General features: G+C 49.7%; 9 protein-coding genes across 9 annotated transcripts; 5 read left to right on the top strand and 4 right to left on the bottom strand.

Annotated features, from left to right (window-relative positions):
• Positions 1 to 40: 40 nt before the first annotated feature.
• Positions 41 to 397, top strand: HO133_002783 (uncharacterized protein; the record flags this gene model as incomplete). Its single annotated transcript, XM_037293708.1, has 2 exons — positions 41 to 229; positions 275 to 397. 2 exons carry the CDS (start codon positions 41 to 43, stop codon positions 395 to 397), a joined length of 312 nt encoding a protein of 103 aa, XP_037150537.1.
• Positions 398 to 508: 111 nt separating this feature from the next.
• Positions 509 to 763, top strand: HO133_002782 (uncharacterized protein; the record flags this gene model as incomplete). The annotated part of the gene is made up of 1 exon (XM_037293707.1): positions 509 to 763. One exon carries the CDS (start codon positions 509 to 511, stop codon positions 761 to 763), a length of 255 nt encoding a protein of 84 aa, XP_037150536.1.
• Positions 764 to 2003: 1240 nt separating this feature from the next.
• HO133_002781 (uncharacterized protein) lies at positions 2004 to 3604 on the top strand (the record flags this gene model as incomplete). Its single annotated transcript, XM_037293706.1, has 2 exons — positions 2004 to 2035; positions 2248 to 3604. 2 exons carry the CDS (start codon positions 2004 to 2006, stop codon positions 3602 to 3604), a joined length of 1389 nt encoding a protein of 462 aa, XP_037150535.1.
• A 430-nt stretch (positions 3605 to 4034) lies between these two features.
• Positions 4035 to 6641, bottom strand: HO133_002780 (uncharacterized protein; the record flags this gene model as incomplete). Its single annotated transcript, XM_037293705.1, has 8 exons — positions 4035 to 4634; positions 4802 to 5500; positions 5649 to 5792; positions 5846 to 5858; positions 6007 to 6137; positions 6271 to 6290; positions 6340 to 6410; positions 6556 to 6641. The coding sequence occupies 8 exons, from the start codon at positions 6639 to 6641 to the stop codon at positions 4035 to 4037; spliced, it is 1764 nt and encodes a 587-aa protein (XP_037150534.1).
• A 1533-nt stretch (positions 6642 to 8174) lies between these two features.
• Positions 8175 to 9844, top strand: HO133_002779 (uncharacterized protein; the record flags this gene model as incomplete). Its single annotated transcript, XM_037293704.1, has 5 exons — positions 8175 to 8502; positions 8555 to 8650; positions 8701 to 8801; positions 8859 to 9130; positions 9202 to 9844. The coding sequence occupies 5 exons, from the start codon at positions 8175 to 8177 to the stop codon at positions 9842 to 9844; spliced, it is 1440 nt and encodes a 479-aa protein (XP_037150533.1).
• A 1280-nt stretch (positions 9845 to 11124) lies between these two features.
• On the top strand, positions 11125 to 11814 carry HO133_002778 (uncharacterized protein; the record flags this gene model as incomplete). Its single annotated transcript, XM_037293703.1, has 2 exons — positions 11125 to 11475; positions 11665 to 11814. 2 exons carry the CDS (start codon positions 11125 to 11127, stop codon positions 11812 to 11814), a joined length of 501 nt encoding a protein of 166 aa, XP_037150532.1.
• A 2294-nt stretch (positions 11815 to 14108) lies between these two features.
• HO133_002777 (uncharacterized protein) lies at positions 14109 to 15008 on the bottom strand (the record flags this gene model as incomplete). The annotated part of the gene is made up of 3 exons (XM_037293702.1): positions 14109 to 14340; positions 14395 to 14910; positions 14965 to 15008. 3 exons carry the CDS (start codon positions 15006 to 15008, stop codon positions 14109 to 14111), a joined length of 792 nt encoding a protein of 263 aa, XP_037150531.1.
• A 262-nt stretch (positions 15009 to 15270) lies between these two features.
• On the bottom strand, positions 15271 to 16326 carry HO133_002776 (uncharacterized protein; the record flags this gene model as incomplete). The annotated part of the gene is made up of 2 exons (XM_037293701.1): positions 15271 to 15602; positions 15753 to 16326. The coding sequence occupies 2 exons, from the start codon at positions 16324 to 16326 to the stop codon at positions 15271 to 15273; spliced, it is 906 nt and encodes a 301-aa protein (XP_037150530.1).
• A 544-nt stretch (positions 16327 to 16870) lies between these two features.
• Positions 16871 to 20475, bottom strand: HO133_002775 (uncharacterized protein; the record flags this gene model as incomplete). The annotated part of the gene is made up of 18 exons (XM_037293700.1): positions 16871 to 16882; positions 16936 to 17079; positions 17155 to 17329; positions 17474 to 17528; positions 17654 to 17731; positions 17787 to 17813; positions 17938 to 17980; positions 18146 to 18168; positions 18277 to 18364; positions 18478 to 18556; positions 18605 to 18667; positions 18811 to 18836; positions 18925 to 18982; positions 19130 to 19745; positions 19876 to 20045; positions 20110 to 20137; positions 20297 to 20395; positions 20457 to 20475. 18 exons carry the CDS (start codon positions 20473 to 20475, stop codon positions 16871 to 16873), a joined length of 1803 nt encoding a protein of 600 aa, XP_037150529.1.
• Between the last annotated feature and the right edge of the window lie 347 nt (positions 20476 to 20822).

Below are 20822 nucleotides of genomic sequence, written 5' to 3'. Positions count from 1 at the left end.
TCAAACAATCGCTGATTCTAGCATATCCCAAATCATTGACATGGACAACATGAGAAAGATCAAATTGTCTTTCTCTCAATCCACGACTAGACCCGCCAGTCCTACTACTACTCCCATACCTACGCCATACAAAGCCGCCGCACATCCTGTCGGCGCGGCATTGGCACTTCCCTCAACAAACGTCCCGGCCGCCGCTGTCTTAGCAGCACCACCAAGTGTCGAACATTGCGTAAGTACTAGTCCATGACACGCTTCGGCGCTCAGACTAGAACAGATCGACTCCGCCGACACCGGTGCAATGGCCCCCTGTTGCGTAATACCTCCACCCGGGCCCGAGACTGTCACACCCATTCCACCTCCTTCCAAGACCCCTGTGCACTTTGCGGACTCTAATTGACAGCTCGAATAAGAGGTTGTGCACTCAGCGGCATTGGCGTATGTTGTTGGAAGAAATGGGAAGGGGTAATAGCTGTTCGCAACTGTGCTGGTCCCAGTGATTGCATGCGTGATGGCTGCTGCGCCTGCCGTCGTTGAAGTACCCGCGGCCGGTAATGCTGTGGAAGGCGCTACTGCTGGCGCTACTGTCCCTGTGCAATCGGCATTATCCGGGCAGCATGCGACATTTCCGGCTTCGTCGAGGGCGCAGTTGGTTTTCTTAGGGCAGCAGGCTTCGCTGTTGCCAACCGAGGAGCAGGAGATGGGACATTTGGAGTCTCGACGAAAGAGATCCAAACTTATGAGACCTTCGAGCCTGGAAGATTGATCCGTGTTAGAGGCGAAGAAGGGTGTGTACTGGGCTGCAAGGGCAGGGTTGAGAGTGAGGCAGGCGGTAAGGGCATAAGCGACGAGGGCCCGCATGTCTGCTGGTAGTGACAGAAATGGCTGCTTGAATGAAATTTCTTTAAGAGATCCAACTGATTTACTTGAATTGCTGCAATAGATCCCAAGTATCTTGTCCGGAGCTTGAGGGAACAGGATCTGGAGGGTTGGCCCCACGGCCTTACCAGGGTTTTTCCTGTAATCGAGGCTCGTATCTTGTCAATGGTTTTCCGATTGAAAACGATTCTATATAATCAGAAAGAAGGTCGGTCTCGTAGCGTTAATAGTATTGCAAGGGGGAGACTCGATTGACTGTTTACACTCTAGGTTGGCATAGCAACTGCCGCGCGGGTATCCTTGGCATTTCCGACATTGCTTATCTAACGATACAAAAAACCCGTAAGCGACTTTCTTTCGTAAATCTCCCGACAATGTACAGGCCTTTCAAATCGCAACGCGAAGTGTTTAAAGTTGGTCAGAACTAACCTAGTATCTCTCGTATCGAACCTTGCCTTGGATGAAGACGTTCCTTCGAGCAGAGAAAGTCTTGCGCTCTTATTGTTTGCCTAGAGCCTATAGGTTACCAGGCTGCTCCCGCCCTGAAAATGACTTGGGGCTACGCTTTTACCATGTCAGCAAGTCTCTTCTGAAATTGTAATCGATTAGCTGAAGTTCTTTAGGACGATGGCAGAAGGCGATTGTCTGCATTCTGGGTGCCAACGGGGGGGATTGCTTTCACAGAGCACACACAAGGTATCGAAAACTACACCTCTGCTACGCCAGATCACTAACAATGCGATCAGCAGATTCCCATTCGCTCTTAATTAGAGCCGGCTTCGTACGTCAGGTATGTAGTGAATATCTTCGCAATAGTTGTATGTATTGAAATCGCTCTACAGGCGCATTCTGGACTTTTTCAGTTCTTGCCTCTAGGCTTGCGCGTGCAGGAAAAAGTAGAAGAATTACTTGATAAGCACATGCTCAAGCTTGGTTCGTCTGATTGTCACTGCGTCCGAAATCCCCGCGTAACCAACGTATCATATAGGTGCATCAAAGCTTTCGTTGTCAACGTTCTCGTCTGAAGACCTTTGGAAGAAGACGGGAAGGCTAGATAGTAACAGCTCCGAGGCAAGTCCGAGACCAAATCACACATGCTCTGTGGCTCTGCCTCGAACATCTTTAACATGCAGATCACAGCTTTTCAGACTCCAAGACCGTAAGGGGGGCAAATATCTGTTGTCACCTACACATGAAGAAGAGATCACCTCTTTAGTTGGCAGTATTGTCAAATCTTACAAAGAGTTGCCACTTAGATTGTACCAAATTTGTTCGTATTGCTGCCTACATTCCGAGGCTTTCAAACGCTGACTTCGCAGCACGCAAATATCGAGATGAACCACGTCCGCGCCAAGGTCTTCTCCGAACTAGGGAATTTCTTATGAAAGATCTTTATACATTCGATGCTACTACTGAACAAGCGCTTCAGACATACCAGACAGTACGGGAAACCTATAATGCTTTCTTCAGCGAGTTCAAGATACCTTTCTTGACGGCCAAAGCCTCTTCTGGCGAGATTGGAGGCAATCTCAGCCATGAGTACCACTTTCTATCGAAGAAGGGAGACGACAATCTTGTTTGTTGTAGCTCTTGCGACTACGTCGCTAATGAAGAAGTTGCGGAAAGCAGGATCACTCGAGTTCACAGACATCCCAAAAGCGCGGACGAGGAAGGATTCACGCCCCAAGGAATGGAAAGCTCTAGCTGGAAGCAGTGGAACCCCGAATCTCAGGCAGATGATAAGGAGAACCAATGGCTTGGTATCAGCCAGGATCGCAGCACCCTAGTATACGCGTCCCTACCACAGGAGGTCGAAATCCGAGCAGTAGCTGGTAAACGGTACCGGAAGGCTGAGATCAACCCCTACGCAATGAAAAGGGTATTCCCGGAGCTCGATCTAGGCGTCGAAGACCCGTTGGCAGTTTTCAACGCTGAACGAATTCTCGGTACCACTAAAGACAAAAACCGAAAAGAAGCTCGCGTCTTACGAGTGGTCGACATGCGATATTATTTGCAGCAACCTCCCCCGGTTTGCCCCAATCCACCTCCAACTCTTATTGAAGGCGTGGAATTTCTTGTGCAGGACTGGTGTGCTGAAGCAGACAAGGTGGTCGATCTTGTCAGAATTGATACTGGCGACCTCTGCCCAAATTGTGACGATGGCAGTCTGAAAGTTGAAAGTGCTGTAGAGCTTGGCCATACGTTCCACCTCGGTACCCGATACAGCGCGCCTTTGGAAGCTACGATCGATGCAGATCTTTCACAGAAAGATCGACAGCGGGAAGTCTCCAATATCCCAGGTCAATCTGTCACAGTACAGATGGGCTGCCATGGAATTGGTGTCTCCCGCTTAATCGCAGCAGTAGCCGACTCCCTCGCAGATTCCAAAGGCCTCAATTGGCCACGAGTCATGGCACCTTTCGAAACAATTATCATCCCAACCAAAGGCTCGGAGAGCGAAACTGCTAATGTCTACGATCTGCTCACTACTAACAAGGGCCAACGTTCCCAGGAACCAATTGACGCTATCTTGGATGATCGGAAGAGAGACTTTGGCTGGAAGATCAAGGATGCGGATATGATCGGCTATCCTATAATCGTCATTCTAGGCAGAGACTGGAAGAGAGAAGGAAAATGTGAGGTACAGTGCCGAAGGTTGAATATCAAGGTGTTGGTATCTGCCGACGATCTAAAGGCTTTTGTTGCGGGGCTGTTGCAGCACCTCTGACGACCGTTGACTCCAGTCTCTGAATTGAAGGATTTCGTAAGTGGCGATGTCCCACAAGTATGTCCAACTACTGGCCAACAAGAACAGCCTAATACTCTTTTCAAGCGGACGTTGGCCTCGGGCTTGTCCTTCTTTGAATTCATAGGCGTGATCTCATGTCCCTCTTTCAAGGAGAAACTCCAGGACTACGTTTGATAATGTTAAGTCCACCGTTCCTCATGAAGATGGAATGCAAACAACATCATACTCTGGGTATTTAGTGCATACTCTCATAACGGTGGCTGCCGTTGCGATATCAGAAAGCCCGCTGGCAAGCTGCCAGCTGAGCTACTTGAGTGGAGATAAGCGGTCCGAAACGGCAGCGAGACGTAGTAGAGAAAACTTGCAGTGTTCGCACACTCTACTATCTAGCAAGACTCTATCGGCTGTCCTAATCTATGCATTTCCCCAAAACTCCCTCCCACGGTCTCAGACCAACGGAACGCTCCATTCTCTTGTCAGGCTTACCCTTTTGGTAGTTCCCCGCCATCCATCCCTCGACCTTGAGCTCGTCGGGGATGTTCCAATCGACCTTCTTGCCCGAGAAGTTCAACACCACCAGCCATTTGCCGCTCTCCTTGCCTAGCCGCAGATACGCAAACACTTCATCACTCTCTGGACCAACGGCATGGAAATCACCGTATACAAAGCAATCTGAATGTGCCTTCCGATTTGCCAGCCCTCGCTGCCAGAACTGCCATGTACTCAGCTCTTCTTCGTCGTCGGCAGATTGCTGTTTCTCTGCATTGACCTCCTTGTAGTCATCGTTCACCCTCATCCACGGCTCGACGCCGGACTCGCAGAAGCCAGCATTGGCGCCTCCATTCCATTGCATTATTGTGCGCGCATGATCTCTTGCCTTCTTTTCCAGAACTTTCCGTTCCTCTGCTAACCGCTTGGGATCATTCCCGTAAAGTTCCCTGCTTTTCTTCCAAAAGTTGATGGATTCAATATCCTTGTATTCCTTCATAATGTCCCAGGACTTCGGCACCTATCATAAGTCTCTAGGTCAACATTCTTCCATCAAGGAGTGCATTGAGTTACAAAACAGGTCTTGGGAGCGGCATCAAAGACATAAACATATTCTGCCCTCGATCATGTCTTGCGACTCAGGAAGGGATGTATGTGAGGACTAATAAACACCGAAATAAGCCATACATTTCTCATGCCCAGCTCTTCACCTTGATACACAAAGAGTGTGCCGCTCAAGGTGGTTTGCATGAGCGCGAGCAGTTTTGCACCGTGCTCGCGGTAGGTGTCGCTGTCATCGCAATATCGAGACACTGATCGTGGATTATCGTGGTTTTCCACAAAGACACTGTTCCAGCCATCATGCTCCAACATGGCTCGTTGCCACTTGGAGACTGCTTTGGCGAGATCCTTGACGCTCCATTCATGAAGGGTCATCCTGACATTCCCTGGTTGAGTATCTATCTCTACAACATCGAAGATAAATATCATATTAAGTTCGCCGCTTTTGCTTCCCACGGTGCGGATGATTTCATTGATGTCACTGACCCCAGGCATTTCGCCAACGGTGATGGCGCCAAATTTTTGCAGAACCTTGTGTTTGATCTCTTGTAAGTACTCATGCATTCGCGGACCATTCACATAGTATTGGCTTCCAGGATGATACCTGCGGTCTGGACCCAGGGCTGGCTCTGCATCAGGGAAGCGCTGGTCTTTGCTGATCAGATTGATCACGTCCATTCGGTACCCACAAGCGCCACGCTCAAGCCAGAATTTCATCACGTCGTGCACTGCTGCCCGAACTTCAGGGTTCTCCCAATTGAGATCAGGTTGTTCGGGCGTGAAAAGAGAGAGGTAGTACTCGTCTGTCTTGGCGTCATAGGTCCACTTCAAGACTTCGGCGTCAGTATGCCTTCTTTAGACTTCTGTTCGACCGAGTAGACATAGTGGAGGAGTACGGATGCTCGCTACATGTGTCTTACGACTCAAAATGCGGTACGCATAGGGGAGCGGACACTCGGACAAGCAGACTTACGGCGCTGTTCGCTTCGCCGAGGATCTGCGACCAATTATTTGGTGGCAAAGGATTTCCTGCAGCGTCTCGTTTTGGCTTTTTCCAGATATACCAGGAGCGGTTTGGATTGGTCAGGGAGGAGCGAGACTGTCGGAACCATTCATGCTGCTTCGATTAGCAAGGCGGCAGGTGACATTGAAGGCCGATGATGGCAGTACTTCATCCGATGTACTGCGAAAAGGGTTCTGGAGTCAGCACTGCCGTTTCACAAGGGAAGTCTGAGTATCGACACGCGGCTACAGAAACACCACTGCCAGGACATATCTTAAGAGTCAAGGTTGGGCCAAGTGGAAGCAATTGAGTCGCTGAATATACTTACTGGTTCACCACGAGATCCATCATCAACTTCATTCCTCGCTTTTTCAGTTCGGAGACTAAATTATCAACATCCTCAATGGTTCCATATATCGGGTCAATAGACTTGTAGTCTGCTATATCATATCCCATGTCCTACGAGGTTTTCGAGTCAGCATCTCTTTCTCAGGCGAGAATACAGCTTTCGAGTCCCGAGCGTATCATGCAACTGAAAGGTGGCTTGAGAAAGGTGGCTTGCAGCAAGAAGAGAGTGCTCCAGAATGCATACCTTTTGTGGACTCTTGTATACTACCGATGTTTTTAGTCATGCACTCTATGCAGAGAGATAGGAACTGACTTGGCGAGACCCATACTACATCTACACCCAGTTCTTGAAGGTAATCCAATTTGGAAGTGATGCCTTTGACACTGGATAAAAGTTCGTAGTGAGTATTGCCTATCTGAGGGGGTATATGGAGCGCTGAAACATGTTCCGAGAGTCAAGACTGCCAGTGCATGTCTTACGACTCAAGACGTGGATTAAGAGAGGAGTATGAACTCGGACAATACGTACTCTCCCCATCCATCTCCGTTGGTATCAAGGAAAGACGAGGGATAGACCTGATAGATGACGGCTTCTTTCCACCAAGCTTCAGACATGATGGGAAATCAGCAGCACAGGAACCAAGCAGTTACTCGTACTCGTACAGGATGAGAAATGCAATGAAAACGGTTGTAAACAATCAAATATCTGCCTTATTATGTTAGAGTAGGTTCTATACAGAGATACCTGATAAAACACGGCTTCTCTTGTCGGAAGCTCTAACAGGCGGTCCGAGAGGAAGGCGGGGGTTTAGAGTAAGTACTAGTACCTAAGCACGGATGATCGCCTACCTTATCTAGAGGACGCTAACGTAGGTAAGTAAAGTAAGGTACGTACCTACTTTACCTAAGGTACCTACCTTACCTACTTTATCTGTGAGCTGGGGCCTAAGAGACGGAGATATCAGAGGGTCTCTACCTTAGTGCCATCATGGTGGAGCTGCCCACTTCAACGGCCAAAACCACCTTCACGTCTCGGTACGAGTAACCGACAACATTTTCAAGCTGGACTACATTTCGAATGCAACAAAACAGCCGGATTGGCATGGAAAGGGCCAAGCTTGATACATACACACTGTACTTATTGCTTCAGTCCTGCGAGGAGTATGAGTAGAGAGGCCAAAGCGCTGCTAGGCGCTGACGCCTGCGCCACCAAAATTTGCAGAGAGATCACCCCTTGACCAAGCTCCTTCTTCTTCCTCTGACTGAACCTACTCGGCCATGCTCGGTGCAACATAAGCTTTCAAGAACGTGAGCGGCATATGCGACTGTGTCTATCGAAGATGATTCGATGCGGGGCCCATAGGACTACCTGCCTTCTTACACGCTGCTGGCCAGACCGAAGTTATTGCGGGGCTCTGAGCTGAAGAAAAAGAGCTCGAGTGCATTGGATTTACGAAAGAATTCGTTGTGCTTCGGAAGGGTCTACCGAGAACCTGTGTGTCTCAAACCCAGAAAGAGGGGCCAACTTTATATGGAGAAGCAACAGATTCCCCGGAACTACCAATGATGCTGGTCTGCGACCACGCGGCAAATCTCTCAAGAAGGACAATCGGGTTATCCAACCTCAGCCGTCGTACCTTCCAAGATCTGCCTATGGGACGCTGTACTTTCCCTATGCTGAGGCGCTTTGGTCGCGTCCTTCTGTCCTTGGCATCTGGAGGACTGCAATTTTGGCGGAGACCAGCTTTAGCTTCCTATCTCGGTCACATTCGCTGCTTGTGTAATTTTTCTCATCATGAGTGAGGGCGGGCTTTACTGGCCGGCAAGACGGAAGGCATGTGTTGGAATGCTATCATCCCTTGGGCCAGTAGAACGTATATCTCCTTTCTGTGTCCTTTGGTCACTCTGTTCTTTATTTAATTTAAGACAAATTTACAAGCTCAAGCTGTGCGGCAACCCCTACTGTACATCTTCGGCACGCCCTCACTTCCTAGAGCTAGAATCTCGCAAATTGTACCTTCTCATCGACTAGGGCACAATCGCACTTTCCTCTTCTCTACAATATCCTCTTAAACTCATCGTGGCCACTCGGCCATGAATATCAGCATGTGTGAGAAGCCAGTCCTATCTCACAGCTCTCCTGGCAGCATGAGCACTTCTGAAGATGGCCTTAGCCATGACGTTCCTCACCTTGAACCCATCGACCGAGCTGTCGAGAAGAGACTCATCCGCAAATGTGACCTCCATGTTATCCCAGTGCTTTCCTTGCTCTATTCATTGGCTTTCATCGACCGAATCAACATTGGTAATGCACGTCTTCAGGGCCTGGAAAAGGACCTCAAGATGAAAGGCCAAGATTACAACGTTGCTCTTTTCGTCTTCTTTATACCTTACATCCTATTCGAAGTGCCCAGCAATCTCTTGATCAGGAAGATCGCGCCCTCGACGTGGTTGAGTTCTATCATGATACTTTGGGGTATAGATCCGCTGTCTCTAGTTCACTTTACCGATCTGACATTTGAACACAGGCATTGTGACTGTTTGCATGGGGGTCACCCAGAGTTACGCTGGCCTCGTTGTGTGCAGATTCTTTCTCGGGCTGTGTGAAGCTGGCTTCTTCCCGGGTGAGATGATACGCCAAACTCGGGATCCAGACATTGCTTACATGGACTAGGGTGTATGTACCTGATGTCGATGTACTACCGCCGATACGAACTGCAATGGAGGTTCAATTTGTTCTTCTCTGCCGTCATCTTGGCAGGGGCATGGAGCGGGGTGCGTACCCTACAAGACCCTACCAGTTCCTGCCGCCCAGCCTGACTCTGTTTGCAGCTTCTCGCATACGCTTTAGCGAAAATGGCTGGGATCGGTGGCTACGATGGCTGGCGCTGGATCTTCATCATCGAAGGCCTCGCCACTTTCCTCTTCGCCGTCGTTTCCAGATTCTTCATCGTCGATTGGCCTGAAACAGCCAAGTTCCTCAGCGCCGAAGAGCGGCAGTTGCTCATCCGTCGTTTGAGCGAAGATGCGGCAGATGCTAGAATGGACCGATTGGACAGCAAAGCCAGGCGGCGTGCCTTTGGTGACTGGAAGATTTACATAGGGTATGTGCTCCACCTGCTCCCCAGTCACAGATTCCATGCGCACTCTTCCATCTTGGCTCATGAGTTCACAGAATTCTGATGTATCTCGGAGTCAATAATACGGGCTACAGCACTTCCTTCTTCACTCCAACAATTCTCAGCGAATTGGGCTGGACTGCCGTCCGTGCACAAGTCCTTTCGATCCCGATCTACATTGTTGCCGCAGTGACGTGTCTCATGTCCGCCCTCCTGACGGACCGTCTCCGCCATCGCTATGCTTTCGCCATGCTCGGCGTTGTAACCGCGAGCATTGGATACATCATCCTTCTCGCGCAAGAGTCCGTCTCGGTCGGCACTCGCTACTTCGCCGTCTATCTCGTCATGGCTGGTGGCTACATCACTCAGCCCATCACTCTGGTATGGTTGAGCAATAACATGGGCGGCCACTACAAACGGAGCATCAACGCGGCCATGCAGATTGGTTTCGGCAACTTCGGCGGCATCATCGCCAGCAACATATACGTAACGAACCAGAGACCTCGATACCCGGTCGGTTATGGAGTTTCACTGGCACTGATCTGGATGTGTGGAATCGCTTGCACAGTCTTTGCCATTGGTCTGAGACTTGAAAACCAGAGGAGGGAGAGAGGCGAGAGAGATGCCAGGCTGAGTCTACCCAGAGAGGAGGTAGAAAACCTTGGCGATGACCATCCTAATTTTCGATTCACCTACTAGGTGGGGATGTAGCTTAGTGTTGTTTCCAATGGGTGGCAAGAAGGAGCTCCTGGGTCATGTGGTTGGAGGGAGGGAAAATGAGCCGGACAAGTGCGGTGCTTGAGAGGTGCATGGGTATTGCGTTCGCATTGCAGGAGTAGAGTACTCTGATACACATGGGATGAAGCGCTTGTCATTGTCTTCCGTGAAGCTTTTCGGCTCTCTTTCGGAGCAATGACGGCGGGAAATGTTACACGTATGCAATCTTTTGACGATGATGATATATATAACTGTATTCTCGGTTCAACGTACACATATGTCCCACAGCTATTTGGTAAGCGATTCCAAATACATGGTCAGTCAGAGTCGGTCTCCTTGCCGCGGCATGCAGTGTTGAGTGTTGAGTGTTGAGTACTGAGTCTTGAGTACTGAGTCTTGAGTACTGAGTACTGAGTGTTGAGTGTTGAGTGTTGAGTGTTGAGTGTTGAGTGTTGAGTGTTGAGTGTTGAGTGTTGAGTGTTGAGTGTTGAGTGTTGAGTGTTGAGTGTTGAGTGTTGTTGAGTGTTGAGTGTTGCGTCTTGCATGCTGCACATGCAGAGGCGAATCGCCGGTAATTCGGTAATCGAGATTCGAGGATCGAGATGGATTCATATCCGGAGAATTTACACGATCGACACGATCGACACGGACACTAGGAGAATAGACTTTTCAGCTTGGCTATTAAGGTACACCTACTTTACCTGTATGGCATTCATCACTTTGTCAATAATTTCCGCGGATCAGTTACTTGCTTGCTTGCTTGCTTGCTTGCTTGCTTGCTCGAGCTGGACCATCGCTCTGCTCAATGCAAGTCATGGCTCTTCAGAATGTACATGTAGGCACCGTTTCAGCCTTGGCCCAAGTTGCCTTTTGTTAACAGTCACTCAACAGAGATTAAGACTTTATTATCATGTTATTATCATGTTGCTAAAGTATTAAGTATTAAGTATTGAGGTATTGTTCTTTGGCATACAAGTAAGGTACATAATAATACCTTAGCCTAGCTCTGTCAGAACAAGGGACCATGAAGCTTGTTCTCCGCCAGCGAGTCAGCGACAACCTAATGTAATGTAATGTACAAGACCCATCTGCCAGCCGAATAGTACCATGGTACTTGTACATTGTTAAAGTACTTCATCCTTGCCTTCCGCTCTCCATCGCCGCCCTCCACCACTCCCTCAATCCATCATCCATCATCCTATCATGTCCTCCCAAATAAATTGCTCCGTAGCATAAGTGCACTTCACCTTTACACACTTACCATGACCTTCCAACAAGAGGCTGCATCATGGATCTTCCCATCCCGGCTCTCCACATCTCCCATACCATCCATTGCCGTTAACGCCCCGTCCACATCAAAGCTCCCACTTCCCAACCCCAATGTGAATCCCACAATTATTACCTTCCTCCGCCACTGCGGGTGCCCCTTCGCCGAAAAGACCTTCCTATCCTTTCGTGCGGCGGCCTCCGCGCACCCATCCATCAACTTCGTCGCCGTCTCCCACAGCGATCAGTCCGCCACGAACAGATGGCTCGAAGCCGTTGGCGGCGCCGACCATGTCCGCATCATTGTGGACAGTGAGAGGGAGCTATTTGCACGTTGGGGTCTGGGCGTGAGTAGCTTCTGGCATGTTTTGAACCCAGCGAGTATGTGGAGCGTGTATAGATTGGGAAAAGAGCAAGGAATTGTAAGCAACGAGCTCCGCATTTCCTTTCCTAACCCATGGCCCCATGTGCGTCGCCGGGCACGCTGCGGGAGTATGTCATCTTCAAAAGAAAGTTACTGATTGAAGGTGCTGCAGTGGAATAGGCCTACGGAGAGTGGGAGTAGATGGCAAACTAGCGGAAGCTTTGCTGTGAATAGAAACGGAGTGCTCAGATGGGGAGGGGCTGCTGAGAGGGCTGACTTGATACCGGACTTTGAGGAAGCTGTGAAGGCCGTGGAGGAATGATTCAAAAGGTCGAACGAAGGCTACGAGCACGACGCGAGGAGACGGGCAATTTTGGACAACGGCCGGCGAATGCCCAAAAAGCGCCGTCTACAACGCATGATGGCAAGATTATAACGTACCTCGGGAGCGAGGTTCCCTACCAAAAGCGCTGTCTTCCCAGGATGACGAGGCCGTGTATCTGCTTGAGACACTTTGTGAGCTCGTAATGATCCATCAGCAATATGGTCGGCAGATATGGTGTCGTAAGACGCAACGGGCCATAGCGCCATCAATCAAGAAGTATGAGTGGAACCGGCTGATTGGCTCATGCTACATGTCGCTGCCTGGCTACGCAACCAGAAACACCTCTGTGACCGACTTTCTGGCTCTTGTCATCCTTCCGTCATCGAAATCGATTGGTCGCTTCTGATTCGAAAATAATGACATTTCGTCAGCGCACTAACGCTGCAGCTAGGACTGACTCGCATCAGGGGGCCAGGATATGATTGATCCATTGCTTATTCCAGCTCTGCCATCGTATTGGGTATCACTCTGAGGGCATGATCTGCTCAGGATGACAGTGGATGAGAAGAACAGCATTCGCGCCTCTTGCACAGTATATACACTATCCTTCAAAATCTCAGTCTTTCCCACAGTGCTCACCAAACCCATCCGTTCGCGAACGCGCTCCGCAGTGTTACGGTCAGTGCCTTCATAGCATAGGCACAGGCACAGGCACAGTCAGTACCAGGACCCGGATCCACTCCCATTGCAAACCAGTTGGTCTCGATTGGTCTCGCTACAAACGACGTTAGGGATTCCCCGTCTCTTGATCGCTGTGTTGGCGCGCAATCGGCCCACCAAGCCACATAATGGAACGTAAACAGGAGGGAAGTCGGGTTCAGTCGGCATGTCACCAGTGCATCGAAGGCAATGCTCCATGCAACGGCCAAATACCTTGCCACCGCTGCGGACATTACTCACTGGATTGCGTTTACCTCAATCAAGCTCAGCCACCTTGTCTCGAATGCAGTCGGACCGCTTCTGAATGCGATGGCGAGACGCCTTGCCAACGCTGCAGACAACGAACCGTGCAGTGCGTGTATTCTACCAGAGTGGACTGGGACCAAAGAGCGAGTGCGTCGGCAGTCGTGGCTAGCCAATCGGAGGAAGCTTGGCTTGAGCAAAACTCATTTGGGTCCCGACCAGGGGAAATAGAGACCAGACCATCGGCAGTTGCTGTTAGGCTTGGAGATAGCCAGGCAGCTTTGGGGGAAGGAGAGACAAGACATGATACTCGCGAGCCAGACTCGTACTTCATAATGGAACATAACAAGGGCATAGACGAAGACCATTTATCGAAATTTAAGCCGGACAAGAAGGAGTGGAAGATGGACAGGAATGTATAGCAGCCGCGACTCTGAAGAACAGCGAGTGAGCTTGGGCATGGGCATGGATTGTGGTTCTTCGTAAGGGATTGGAGTCATGGCCAGGCGTGGCCGGTCCATCAAGGGGAACAGGGAATTTCCGTTCTATCGATCAACATGCTTCTAACCCCTAGATACTTACAAAAGAGTTTCCAAATTTGCGTCTACTGTGGAAGTGTTCGTGTGCATCGCTGTTCTCTTTTTTGCCGTGAAACCTGACCGCATTTCAACTCCCAGGAACGATCTTCTGCAAGTCGAAAACTCTATCAATGAAGAAGTCGCCGGCTTATGATTGTTGTGAGAATTCACCACCATGTATTGGAGGATTGATTTGGCCGTCGACCTATCCTTAATATTTACGGACGGCCCACTCGGAGGCACTAAACTCTGCCTTCCATGGATTCCTCAAGCTTGAAGCCTCAAAACCAGCAGTCATGCTCAAAGCTTCGAACCAAGACCGTACGGGTATAGAAGCTGGTTGAGCCGCGACATTGGCAGAATCTGGTTGATGGTGCCTTCAGGTGACTGTGTTGACCGACTATTTTTCACTCCATCTCTGACTCATTTAAATTCCCCCCTCCATGAAACATGTATCGTTGAGTGGTAGCACACTGGCCATGCGTGTCCGTAGGTTTGCACTCGCATGTTAAAGCACATTCTCACAGGTGTTCGGCATCGTAAATATGATTGTCTATGTCCCATCCCTGGATGATTTGCCTTTCGCTTCTCAATATGATACTGATTCATATGGGCTGTTTCTCTCCTTTTTGTCCCCTTTTGTTTTGGATGTTTCAATTTCAATACTCGCCTCATGTCATTCTTCAAATACATTTCGGCACTCGTCAGTCGATGAAAAGCTGGCTGGAGGACCGGAGTATTCCCACCCTTTCATCCCCTGAAGGTGCAGAGCCCCGAGAACCAGTCGATCCAGCCAATCCCCCTTTCCTTTCCCGGTCGATGATCCGCCGTGTCCGTGTTCTCAGGCCCAGATCCTTGCGACCTGCCCACAGCGTCCATAGCGTTCCGCTCCTCTGCCCCTCCCTCCTCCCCTGCATTGGTCTTCCTTGCGCAAATGGCCCTCAGCACGACGCCGAAGTCGCCCTCTTGCTTCCCGAAGTAGCTGATCATAGCTCAGCTGAGATGCATCGATAACCCCTCTCGGCAACGGACTCACCTCCTCATCATCAATCCTATCCGCCTGACCTGCCCCTTCTTCAACTCCCCGGCATCTTCCTTCTCCTTGCCTCGAAACGTAGCCTTGAATCCCTTCCACGGCGCAAAGAACCTCGTCACATCGCCGCCGCCCTCGCCCTCCTCCCCTCCGACCTTGAAATCCACCTCCCAATTGATCCCGGCCTTCTCTCTCCCGTCTCCCCTCTTGCCGGCCGCCTCCTCGTCTTTCAATATCAAGGTGTAAATCTTCCCGTCACCTTTCCCCCCCACGACCTCTACCTCGATGCCATCGTAAGCACTCAAGTCCCAGCTTCGCTCCTCATCCCCGCCGTCCTTGTCGGTCCCCGCGGCTTCTGGAGGGCTGAATTGCGACGCGAAGCCCGCTCCGCCTAGCGTGGATGTGTCGAGATGCCCGTGGAAGTTTGCGCAGTTGTCGGGGAGGGCGGAGAGGTAGGATTGGGAGGCGCCGCCGCGAACTCGGTCGTCGGTTGTAGTCCAGGGTGGGGGGAGCCAGGGTCTGACGGAGTTAGGATATGGGAGAGAGGAAAGGATTGACCGAGGGGACACATACTTGGTTGAGCCGAAAAGGACGTAGGGTTGAAGTGTGGTGTTCATTGCGCATACTGTGGGAAGATAATTAACATGATGGAGCAGTTCAGGTCAAATGATGTCTACAATAAGTACTACAATAAATATAGGTGCTCGAGCATTCCGAGATACTAGATATCTTTTGGCCTTTGCTAGTACCCGACGGCCTTCTGTCTTCTGCTTGCTGTCCAAGTGTTGCTATTGCATTGAAGAGTGACGGAGCGGCATCAAAGTTGCTGGGGGCAGAACGAAAGCACGCTATCAATTCAGTGCCACAGCATATGCCATTTCACCGGAACCACCAGTTCACAGATCCCGTGATACCGTCGTCTACGCCCTTGACACTATGCCACCATCCTTTCGGGATGAATAGACCGTCGCCTCTCCCAACATGTGCTTCATATCCACCCTCGCCGGCCTCGTCCAGAACGGAAGTGTCATTCCAGACTTGGTCCTCGAGCAATCTCATTTCCTCCCCCTTCATCATATCTTCCCCTCTGAAGGCTGCGGATCCTGATCGGCCCAAAGCATTTTGGACCTGTTCGAAGACCTTGTCCCCGATCTCTGGGGGCAGGATTCGAACAATCTTATGACCGGCGAGTTGTACAAAGAGGTTTGGGTCTTCAAGATTGTTTCTGGGTCAGCATTCCTTCTGTAAGTAGAGATTTGAGACGTGAAGCATGTCAGTCAGAGCAACACACTCTCAAGACATGTCTTACCACTCAAAACGGGGTAGAGGTTGAGGAGAAACCACTCCGAAAAGTGACTCACTAGGATCACGATGGAGTGGTGTGTAGGTGGGTGGAATACCCATCCAGATATTCGTATCATAAATATCGCCTATACCAGAATTTGCCACGATCTCAGGCGTGGGCAAGTCCACTTTCAAAGCTTCTGGTAGATTAGAAAAAGAAGCCTGTGCGAGATACAGTCGCTCTGAAGTCTCCCGGGATGCAGATTTGGTCCATTCCAGGAATATGTACAAAGGCACGTCGGCCCGCTGGAAGGAGTCTTCGTACTGGTTCGCGGCAGATGCTGTAGACAGACGTGTAAACTCTAGAGGCACGATGGCATCACCGAACTTGCTGAGATGTGAGTAGTTGAGAGCCACTCCTCCCGTCCCATCTTGGGTGGTGCGGAACCACTTCTGTATGCTTGGAAGTGCAATGAAATGTGCTTTGGGTAGCAGAGCTGGCTTCGACGGGATAAAGGCATTATCGCGGAAGGTGTGCAAGCTGCCATCTTCCAGAGTGCGCAGTGAACGCCATCTTGCCGTCAAAGTGTAGATAGGACGAAGATTGATTCTGGGCAATGCGGTTCGTACTATGGAAAGGTTGTGGATCATCAGGAGGTTGGAGAGCCACTATTCGTATAGAAGGAGCCTCTGCAACCCTTGCCCAGAAGGATACTAAAGCTCAGCTGCGTTCCAGTTATCCCTTGATGCAGGCTAAGACGGTGGCACCAATCATGGTGACGAGCGTAGAGGTAAGTACCTTACGGTAGCTGGGTTGCATTTGGCTAGTGCGGCTTGGCGCACAGTGCCGTTGCTGGAGGGAAGTACAAGTAGAGTACCGAGAGTACATGACTGCTCCCTAGATCCTAGATTCACTACTTTGATTCGTTGTACAAGTACCAATATCACGATAGCAGTAGCAATACAGGTGGGAAAGGATTATTACTGCGGCCTCAAGAGAGCCATGATTCACTTTCTTGGGCCATGTTTCGCGGACAGGTCTCGGGTACAGATAGGGGTATCAATAGGGTCTACAAGTAGACGCTCAGAAGACCCTTTAGGATTTCCGGACGTAGATACTCCTTCCAGTCCTATTGACTCAACGTACCTTCTTCCAGTCTGCTCGATGGTCCTCGTGACCATGTAGGGACCTAAATCAATGATGGAACTATGGCCCCAGGTTAGCCATGATCTGGCAATCTTTCATATGATTTGACTTACAAGCCGCACGCTCTGCTCGACGAACGTGATATTCAGCTTTTCGCAAGCAGCGAATATATCCTGGTCTGCCACACTGCCTGTCGGACACGCAACATAGTTTACTCCGCTTCTGGACGCCCTGTATACGTTATCCGTAAAAGGGAACTAGGTACAAACATATAAATCAGCATGCGACAATGTAGAACCAAAATTCGGAGAAGCTATCCTTGGCTAGCTTACAAATGCATCTGATGACACGGCCACTCCACTCAATTGGCTCAACCATTCTTCCCGTTCTTCATTCGTGAATGCCACAGGTGCCCTGTTGGTGTCGAAGTTCTGCAAGAAATCTTGTGTTTCAATGTCTGACTTCGATAATTGCCCCAAGCGTCCGCTACAGAGCATGTCGATAGCACTGCAAGATACTCGAGTCAATATCTATCAACTGAGGTTGGAACCGAGGTATGGAACTGCTCTGAGAAGCCGAGGTTCTTAAAGGAGGCCTCGTAACTTATAATGAGGGTAGCAGGAAGGAAACTAACGAACAGGAGAAACTCACTTGCTTTTGTCGGCACGCTTGATTCCTTTCTTCCATTGCAAAGTACTTGTTCTTTCTACCCAATTTCGGAGTCAGCATGTCTTCTTCAAGCCAGGGTTTGAACCAAAAAGCCGTTGAAATGACTTTGCAGTCGCCAGACATATCTTGAAAAGGAAGGAATAACTGCAGAGGGGTGGATACCGTGAAACCTCATCCACCAGTTGTCGGCCTTGTCACCCGCCAACCTCGTACAATGAATGCGTGATTGCTGTCCAGCGCCTTCGAGGGAAGATAAGCTTCATCGATGTGTTTTGACAGAGCCAACCTGGCTTACCTAGTCCAATGACCTGGCCATTAAGAGCTACAGGATATTCGAAATTCAGCACGTCTCTCTCAAGACCCATGAAGAGTTGCGAAACAAGTTTGAGGGGTACGTGGAGAGTCCTGTCATGACTTTCGACATCGCTAACTCAAAGGGTACGTACCGTAGCATACTGAATTGGATTGCGTGTATTTGACGGCAATGGTCTGTTGAACAGATGGAATCAGCGTCAGTCCTGCAAATTTACAGCTGAATCATAAGACATGTCTCGAGACTCATTAGAAGCCGAAATACGTTCTCGCTCTGGAAATATGTTTCGCGGCTCAGATTCAACGGCGGACTGGGCAAGATGGGCTTTGAGAACTACGTACCGCAATTGTCAAATCTCGAAGAGCTACAGAAAAATTTAGAGTCAGTATCTAGAATCTCGAGGACAAGTAGAGGTCGAATGCTTGCGGGAGATGTCTCGTAATTGGCCTTAGGGCATTGCAAAATCACTCACCGGACTCTGGGAGCGGCGGGCAGTCTTTGGGAGTGATGATGGCATTGAAGGTATCCTTTGGGCTAATTTTGACGTCATTTCGAGGTTGCTAATACTCTCAAGGTCAGTAATACTCTTGGGCAATGAAGGATCTCGATTCCACTGTAACACGACTCATGTTCGGTACCGATCAGGGCTGGAGAAGACCGGGCAAAAGCCTACCTGCAGCTGTAGTCCGTAGACGGTCCGACTTTCAGTTGTAGGAGGCTCGTACGCCTCGTCCATCTGCAAGATCATGTACCTTCGCAAGAATGAGTGGACATAACCGTTCATAGGCTCCGAAACTTACTTTCCGCCCTTCTTTCTCGACAGTATGTCGAACGCTTCTTTAGAATACCCAGGAGCAATCACACTAAAGAAAGATTGAAGGTCAGCGCATATCTTCAAGCTCCAAATGGAGGACGAGACGCTTCTCTAGAATCAAGCAGCACCCAAAGACATGAGGTCGATATGTTTTTAATGTTGTTGGTAGAACACGGGATAAACTTCACACACCCATCGGATACTTCGCGCGAGATAATCTGTATTGGGGTTTTGGGTCAGCATTGCCATTCACTATAGACACCAGGGTTGCAAGCTAAGGCTAGTCCCTGAGTTGGTCACACGTACCTTTGCAGTCGGGACATCCACAGAATCTGAGAGCGCAACAATATCTCCAAAACTTGACCTACGGCGACGAGTCAGCATCTTCAGATCAAGGCACAGAAAAGAGAGATGAAATATCTTTGAGAAGCATATACTCCTAAAACGGATGCTTTGCTCTCAAACATGATTTACGGCTCGGACAGTGTTACAGATGGGAAAAGAGCCGTACATCCTGTCAGCTCCTCTCGCGCGTGCATAAGCCATAGCCAGAGCCGAATCCGAAAGTCCTTCAATATCTGCGACCATACAGACTTCTTTCTCTCTCTCCGTCAAGGCAACGCCAACAGCTGCCCCGGCCGGCGAGACATGCTTGAAGCTTGCTGCTGCTGGGAGACCCAGGGCTTGCTTCAGCTCTTTCACCAGAGGCCAAGCATTAAGCGAGTCCAGCAGATTGATGTATCCAGGTGCTCCATTCAGTACTTTAAAAGGCAGTGGACCGTCTTTGCTGAATGCTGCTGCAAATTTCTGATGCGGGTTTGCTCCATATCTTAAGGACAATTGTTGGATGCCGTCTGAGGCATACTTCTTGCGAAAGAAATCTGCTATTGTAGTATCGAAGTCTGCAGTCTGTTCAAAAGCTTTGAGAGCGTAGAGTTGGCGACTTCTCTCAGTGACCTCGCCCTTGTCCATCGCTTGCAAGAATTCGGCATAATCTTGTGGATCTGACAGCACACAGACGCGAGCATGATTCTTTGCTGCGGCCCGGAGCAACGTAACGCCTCCTATGTCGATGTCTTCCACGGCTTCCTCTATTGTGACGTTGATCTTTGCAATGGTGTCCTTGACTATAGTACTTCCGAGTCAGAATATCCTTGGGCCAAGATTTGACTCATATGATACGGCTCAATAGTAACATCGTCCGTTGGGGCTCGATGATCGTTAAGATAAAAAAGTTGGATCCAAGATGTTGCTTACACGGATACAAGTTGCAGACAACAAAATCCACTTTGTCTATACTTTGCTCGGCAAGGTCCTTTTCGTCACTCTCTGAGTTCGTGGACAGGATACCCGCATGAACTTTTGGATGCAGGGTCTTGACTCTCCCTTTCAGGATCTCTGGAGAATTGGTGATTGCAGAAATATCTCTGTCCAGTAAAGCGTCTCAGCCTTTCGTGTAGAAAATGTTACAGAAGAGGACTTTCAGCTCACTCTACCTCGAAGCCTGCCTCGCGAATGACTGTAGGCTCAAATTTAGTCGTGCCGTTCCATAACAAGAGATGGGCTGTACGCATTGCCCAGGAGATAACCAGAGAGCCAATACTTCTGCGGCATGTCTTCTTACGGACACAGCCAAAGTGCCGAGGAAGACAGTGATTGTTTCAGGAAAAGGACTCACGCTTCGCTGTGCCTCCCGAAGCCAGGAGACGGATGTCATGTTTAATCAAGCCTTTAGCAAGGTCCAGTAGGCCCTGCTTATTGTACACGCTGAGGATTGCTAGAACAATGGAATCGACGGTTAGTGGGCGTTTGAAGATTGAAGCTGTGGGAGGGTTCACCAGTCTTCCTTGGTGCCATGTTGGCGTTTTTGCAAAGAATTGAGTATTAGCAAGATGAATCACGATCAAAGAAAGTAAGTAACAAAATAAAATCAAAAGTTCGCCAACCAATCGGAACAATGCTCCGACTGCGCAAAAGTGATGCAACCTGCACCATTCATTGCAAGAGCAAGATTCCGGAGACTAAGTCTAAGCGAGCCAAGCGCGCATGTTGTCATAGAAAGTTGGAGCCTTGGAGGCAGCTCTGCAGATTTTAAGTAATGTACTGAGTTGACATTATCCTAGCTCTCTTGACCAAGTTTGCGCGGTAAAGAGATGAATGGCGCTGCTGGATGGGCAAAGATGCGGAACATGTCGCTATTACAT

Source organism: Letharia lupina (genome assembly GCF_014066315.1).
Source record: "Letharia lupina isolate WasteWater1 chromosome Unknown contig_15, whole genome shotgun sequence".
In the NCBI taxonomy this organism is placed as follows: domain Eukaryota; kingdom Fungi; phylum Ascomycota; class Lecanoromycetes; order Lecanorales; family Parmeliaceae; genus Letharia; species Letharia lupina.
Note: the sequence above shows the minus strand (reverse complement) of the source record. Positions and strands in the feature narration are given on the sequence as shown.